Source organism: Borostomias antarcticus (genome assembly GCF_949987555.1).
Source record: "Borostomias antarcticus genome assembly, chromosome: 5".
Classification (NCBI taxonomy): Eukaryota; Metazoa; Chordata; class Actinopteri; order Stomiiformes; family Stomiidae; genus Borostomias; species Borostomias antarcticus.
The window spans coordinates 30,545,697-30,551,696 of NC_140238.1; the positions used below are offsets into that span (position 1 = coordinate 30,545,697).

Genomic DNA, 6,000 nt, shown 5'->3' on the forward strand with positions numbered 1-6,000 from the left:
CCCCAGCCAAGAGAGCTAACTGCTAGACCGTGAACTGTTAAACTCACTCCTCACCTCAGGTGCATTTCGCCCGCGTACAGAGAGCGCGCCGGGAACACAGGCTCGCCTCTTCCCCGCGCCTAATCACGCGCGCTTAGCGATGACACGTCTCGGCTGACTCTGTCAGCGAGGCTGGCCGTCCCTCCCCGTACCGGGGGAGAAGACGGGACCTTCAGGAGCCGGGGGGGGGAGCGGGGGCGGCTAACAGGCTTAGCCGGAAAGGACAGGTCACTGGCGGAAGAACCCCCCCCCCTCTCGTTGACATCGAATGTCCTGTAGATGTTATGAAATCAAATTGTGTTTACCGTGCCGGGTGTATTTATATAGAGATAAGGACGGGGGTGGTGGCGTGTGTGTGGACAGGATGAGGGCTGGTGGCAGGGTTGTCACAGTGTTACCGGGGAGGTGAGGTCACATGTTTGACACAGGAGAGGTAGCAGGGCCATCATCAGGGCTATTTATACAGCGAGGTATCCCTGGCATCGCGCCTCGCGTCACCAGAGAGAGAAAGTGTGAAGTACTGGATGGTCAGCTGTAAGCAGAGCCCTGGACACACACACACACACACACACACACACACACACACACACACAGAAACACACACACACACTGCCTCGTTCTGAATAAACAAAGCTTACATAAGCAGCGTGTTTGTACAGGGTCCCCCAGGGACTTGGGACAGGGGTCGCTCAGTCTGCAGCCAATCCCAGAGCAGGAGAGGTTCCTCTGAACTTCAGTAGAAATTCTGGGCTGAAATTAAAGCTGGCCCCAGCTGGCCCCTAAGAACTCTCTCTCTCTCTCTCTCTCTCTCTCTCTCTCTCTCTCTCTCTCTCTGTCTCTCTCTCTCTCTCCCCCCCTCCCTCCCTCCCTCCCTCCCATTAACCAGCCGCTGTGTCCCCAGTCTACCCAGATTGTGTTTGTATTTCTCATGCAACGACACCGGAGTCGTTATACACCGGGTCCTAAACGATGTGTGATTCCCAGCGCGTAACGCGTCCTCTCTCCCTCCAGGCTGGGGCGAGCAGTACGGAGGGCCCCAGAAGGGGGACCAGTGGGGTGAGCCGGCCGGCCCCCCGGCGCCCGCCGACAAGGGCACGTCGTCCTGGGGGAAGCCCATGGACACGCCCTCCGCCTGGGAGGACGGCGGCTCCGGCGGCACCAACACCTGGGGAGGAGGCGCCGCGCCCGGAGGACACAACCAGCACAAGCCCGGTGGGTTCCACATGGATCAGATGACACACACACACACACACACACACACACACACACACACACACGCTCACTTCCTCCTAGGCTCCTTGTTTAGGGATGCTTTCCACTCTGTTCTGTGCTGACTCTCCTCTCTCTCCTCTCTCTCTCTCCTCCTCTCTCTGTCTCTCTCCCTGTGTCTCTTTCTCTGTCTCTCTCTCTCTGTGTCTCTGTCTCTGTTTCTCTCTCTGTCTCTCTGTCTCTCGCTCTCTGTCTCTCTTTCTCTGACTCTCTCTCTGACTCTCTCTCTCTCTCTCTATCTCTCTCCCTCTCTCTCTCTCTCTCTCTCTCTCTCTCTCTCTCTCTCTCTCTCTCCCTCCCTCCCTCCCCAGCAGCAGCCAAGCCGATGGAGAGCTGGCACGGGGAGGAGATGTCTGTGGGGGGCTGGGAGCCCGAGGAGGAGGTGGAGATCGGCATGTGGAGCAACACCCCCAGCCAGGACAGCAGGGAGCAGCAGAACAGCTGGAACTACATGAAGAAGGTCGCCCCCAAGGTCAGCCGTCCGCTCCGCTCGCCGCGCCGCCTCGGCCCCTCGCGGGGGGGTTAGACCCCGGCGCTGTCTGATGACGTCACGCTCACCTGTAGTGTGTGGTTCTCCCGGTGTGCGTTTCAGATGAACAAACCAGTCGGCAAGCAGGAAGACCCCTGGGGGAACCAGTTTGTCAAACAGTTCAGCAACATGAACTTCCCGGTGAGTGTACACACACACACACACACACACGCACGTTGACACTCAGATGTGTTAGCCAGGAGTGTACCGGCGTGCAGGGACTGTGGTTGACGTGTGTGTGTGTGGTTCTCGTCCACAGAGAGACTCTCCTGAAGACTCCATGAAGAGCAGTAAGATGGAGATGGGTGGAGGTGAGATTCCTACCGCCGTTTTGTTTTTGTACAACGTAGCGCCGTAGCCGTTTGGGGCGGCTGTAGCTCAGTTGGTAGATGGAGCGGGTCGTTCAGTGATCGAAGGGTCAGTGGTTCGAATCCCAGCTCCGACTGTCCACATGTCGAAGTGTCCTTGAGCAAGACACCTAACCCCAAATTGCTCCCAATGAGCAGGTTACTACCTAGCATGGCAGAGACCGCCATTGGTGTGTGAGTGTGTGTGTGAATGGGTGAATGAGAGGCCATTGTAAAGCGCTTTGAGTGCCGCTAAGGTGGAAAAGTGCTATATAAGTGCAGTCCATTTACCATTTAGCTGAAAAGTCCGTCGCCGTAAACAACGCGGCATAGTCTCGTCAGAGTGAGGAAATTCGGGCGTCGCGGTCTCGTCCTTCATCCATCTTCCTGTCAGAGGAATACTAGAGCCTTGTCGTTAGAGCCAACGGAGAACACAAGGTGGGGAGGATTTCTGGGAACTCATCCGGGGTTGTTTTCGTCCCAGGGATGATGTCAGACAAGCGCATGGACGTGAACATGGGCGAGTACAACGGAGTGATCGGGAAGAACCCGGGCTCGCGCCACCAGATCCACAAGGACCCGCCCATGGAGCGCAGCCCCTACTACGACAAGGTACGTCCACACACACACACACACACACCCCCGGAGCGCAGCCCCTACTACGACAAGGTACGTCCACACACACACACACACACCCGGAGCGCAGCCCCTACTACGACAAGGTATGTCCACGCCCTCGGGGCCGCGGAACATTTTGAGCGTGGTGGGGGTCGAGCTTGTTATTGTCACATGACACGCTTGGGGACCAAAAGGACTTTTCCCCCATAGATATACTCAGGGAAAGAAATGGCTGGGGAAAGAAACAAAAAAACGTCTGGGAGTCGAAAACGACTAATTATCAAGTTTTAAATGATTGGGTCCGAGAGACTTGAGTTCTCAGCTGTTCCTTTCTCCATGCATGTCTATGGCAGCGCTGCGCTGGTCTCTATGGGGAAAAGCGCGAGGCGGGGCCTATAAAAACACTACTGAGCACGTGCAGCGGCCTACAGGAAGTATATGTTCAAAATGTTTCACGCGCTGAGCGAGCAACTTTCAATTGGAATGAATGGGCGGCCATTCTTCAACGTCTTATCCGGGTCTTGTAATACTTCCATGGGTAGGTCCAGTCCAGACAGCCGCGCTAGTCCGCTTGCCGCAGCTTGTGTGTCCGGTCTCTGTGCACGGCCTGATTTTCAGCTCTGCAGCGCCCCCCAGTGTTGGCAGACTGCACTGCAGAGAGCATTCCACAAGGCTTGTTCATGCGTTAAAGGGAACAGACCGTGTCATTGGTTAAACCACACGACCATCAGCAGGGATTCAGGGGTCTTTATTCGTCATGTGTGCGCGGTATAGAACAGGGTTTTGCGGTTTCTAGTGCTTATGTCCTGCTAGCGTTAGGGCTGGGTATCGAGTCGAATTTCAAGAATCGAATCGATTCCAATTCACAAGGTTCAGAATCGATTCAATTCGATTCAATATCAATTCGGTTAGTGTTACAAAAAACTTTTTTTTTTTTTTTTTAAGCTGTAACCTTAATTACATGACTGCCAAGTTATGCAACTAATCAATACTAGGGCTGGGTATCGATACTGATTTACAAAAAGGAATGAATAAATCATTGAATGAATTAATGAACTATTCATTCCTTCATTTATTCATTCATTCATTAAATAAAAGATCGATTTTGGGTTTCATGAATCGATTCAGAATCAATCAATCGATTTTTTAAACCCCGCCCTAGCTAGCATAGCACGACCTAGAGCCCTGCTAAAGAATACGTGTGGCCATTCGGTGGTATTCTTTACTGCTTATAGCTGCTGCTTTGCTTTAATGCTCCCCTCTGCCCCCCTCTCTCTCTCTACCTTTCATCCCTCTCTCTCTACCTTTCATCCCTCTCTCTCTCTACCTTTCATCCCTCTCTCTCTCACTCTCTGTCCCTCCAATCCTTGCGGTGTGTCCTCTCCTCCTCCCCCGTCTCCTCCTCTCTTGTCTCCTCCTCCCCTGTCTCCTCCTCTCTTGTCTCCTCCTCCCCGTCTCCTCCTCCCCCGTCTCCTCCCCCTCGTCCCCTCCTCCCCCGTCTCCTCCCCCTCGTCCCCTCCTCCCCCGTCTCCTCCTCTCCTCTCTCCTCCTCCCTCATCTCCTCCTCCCTCATCTCCTTCTCCCCCGTCTCCTCCTCTCCTCCCCTCTCTCCTCCTCTGTCGCGCTGCTTGCCCCGCTGTCCGTCTCCCCGCGCGCCCGGCTTTGCTTCCGCAGCTCCCTCTGTCCCCGCCCGCTTACGATAGCCCCGCCTCCGACGAGCTCTCCTCCAATCGGAGCGCGAGCCTCTCCGGCCAGCCTGCCCCCTGTCGCGCGCAGGCCCCCGCCCCCTCTAGCTCCGGGGCCGGCAGGCAGGTGAGTAGCTGCGCTCGTCTGCTTTTCACACGCTCTTATCGGCACGCTCGATTTTCCTCTCCTTAGTAGAAGTTCTCCTTAGTAGAAGTTCTCCTTAGTAGAAGCTCTCCTTAGTAGAAGCTCTCCTTAGTAGAAGCTCCTTAGTGTAGTAGCTCGCTCATACCGCCAGACCAGACCCAGGCGTGCGTGTGCCAGAGTGAGACGGTGGCGTTGACGTGCGTGCGTGTGTGCGTGTGTGTGTGTGTGCGTGCGTGTGTGTGTGTGTGTGTAGAATGTAAACCCCATGTTCAGTGGCAGTACCGCAGCACAAGGCCGGAACGGCCCCCAGCCCCCGGTCCCATCCCACAACTCCGCTCAGCCCAACCTCCGCAACCAAGTGCCTCCACAGCTCCTGTCCTCTCAGGTGAGACCGCGGCACACACACACACACACACACACACTGGCATAACCTACACCACCGTTGTTTGGCTCCATAGACGTTCCCTTACACCTTCCGGTCTCCCTCTGTCCAGGTCCCCCCATCTCTGCTGAAGTACCCCACCAGTAACGGAGGCCTGAGCCCTCTGTTTGGGCCCCAGCAGGTGGCCGTTCTCAACCAACTGTCCCAGTTGAACCAGCTCTCCCAGCTCAACCAGATCAACCAGTTACAGGTAGGCTCCCAGTTAACCCCTCCCTCCGCGACGGTCACTTTTTTGCGACCGATAAGACGGAAGTAAGACTAACCCCCCTCCCATCCCATCCCTCCCCCTCTCTCTCCAGCGTCTCCTCCTCCAGCAACAGCAGCAGCAACAACAGCAGCAGCAGCAGAAGGCTCTGAGCCATAGAGCCATGCCTGTGGGCCGCCAGCAGGACCAGCAGGTACTACAGCCACACTCCAACCGTCGGCTGTTAAAGTCGCACTGAAACGGACGTTCGAGATCATCTAACTTCCGTAGTTTGACGTATTTCCGACGCAAACAAGCTATGAGGGCGGGACATAATGTTTAGAGGAATTTGATTGGAACATTGACAAGTGGACGGGTTTTAAGAACTTTAGACAGATTCGATAGAAGGATAGCGTTGATTGACGGGTGGATGTCGTGAGATTATTGGCCTAAAATCGAAGGTACCTGTTGTCGTCATTGCACGTGACTTACAGTTTTCCAGGAAGTAAGAAATTATATACTTTGATATAAGATTACAACAAAAGTAGAATTTTGTAATTTATTTGGGCGTACATCGTTGAATTGGTGAACACTAAGACCAATTATGTGAACCAAAATGGGACAGAATGCTTTTTTTCATTTCAGTGCGACTTTAAATGCGTCTAGTTTGTCTTCTCGTTCATACGTGGATGAGATGTTAATCTTCGCCGCTCCCCCCCCCCCCCCAGGGTCGTCTGATTGG

The 6,000-nt window shown here is 54.6% G+C and overlaps 1 protein-coding gene across 4 annotated transcripts in view; it reads left to right on the forward strand.

Annotated features, from left to right (window-relative positions):
• The window catches only part of LOC311309086 (trinucleotide repeat-containing gene 6A protein-like), a 30,491-nt gene that overhangs the window by 18,148 nt on the left and 6,343 nt on the right, over window positions 1-6,000 (forward strand). For 3 of the 4 annotated variants that reach the window (XM_084438245.1, XM_084438248.1, XM_084438247.1), the window contains 9 exons: window positions 1,051-1,251; window positions 1,620-1,780; window positions 1,901-1,978; window positions 2,097-2,148; window positions 2,669-2,796; window positions 4,886-5,017; window positions 5,127-5,264; window positions 5,374-5,472; window positions 5,987-6,000. The exon at window positions 5,987-6,000 is cut by the window's right edge and continues 173 nt beyond it. In XM_084438245.1, the coding sequence (XP_084294371.1) occupies window positions 1,051-1,251; window positions 1,620-1,780; window positions 1,901-1,978; window positions 2,097-2,148; window positions 2,669-2,796; window positions 4,886-5,017; window positions 5,127-5,264; window positions 5,374-5,472; window positions 5,987-6,000 (1,003 nt within the window). The remainder of the gene's footprint in view (window positions 1-1,050; window positions 1,252-1,619; window positions 1,781-1,900; window positions 1,979-2,096; window positions 2,149-2,668; window positions 2,797-4,885; window positions 5,018-5,126; window positions 5,265-5,373; window positions 5,473-5,986) is intronic. The other variant, XM_084438246.1, reaches the window with a different exon arrangement.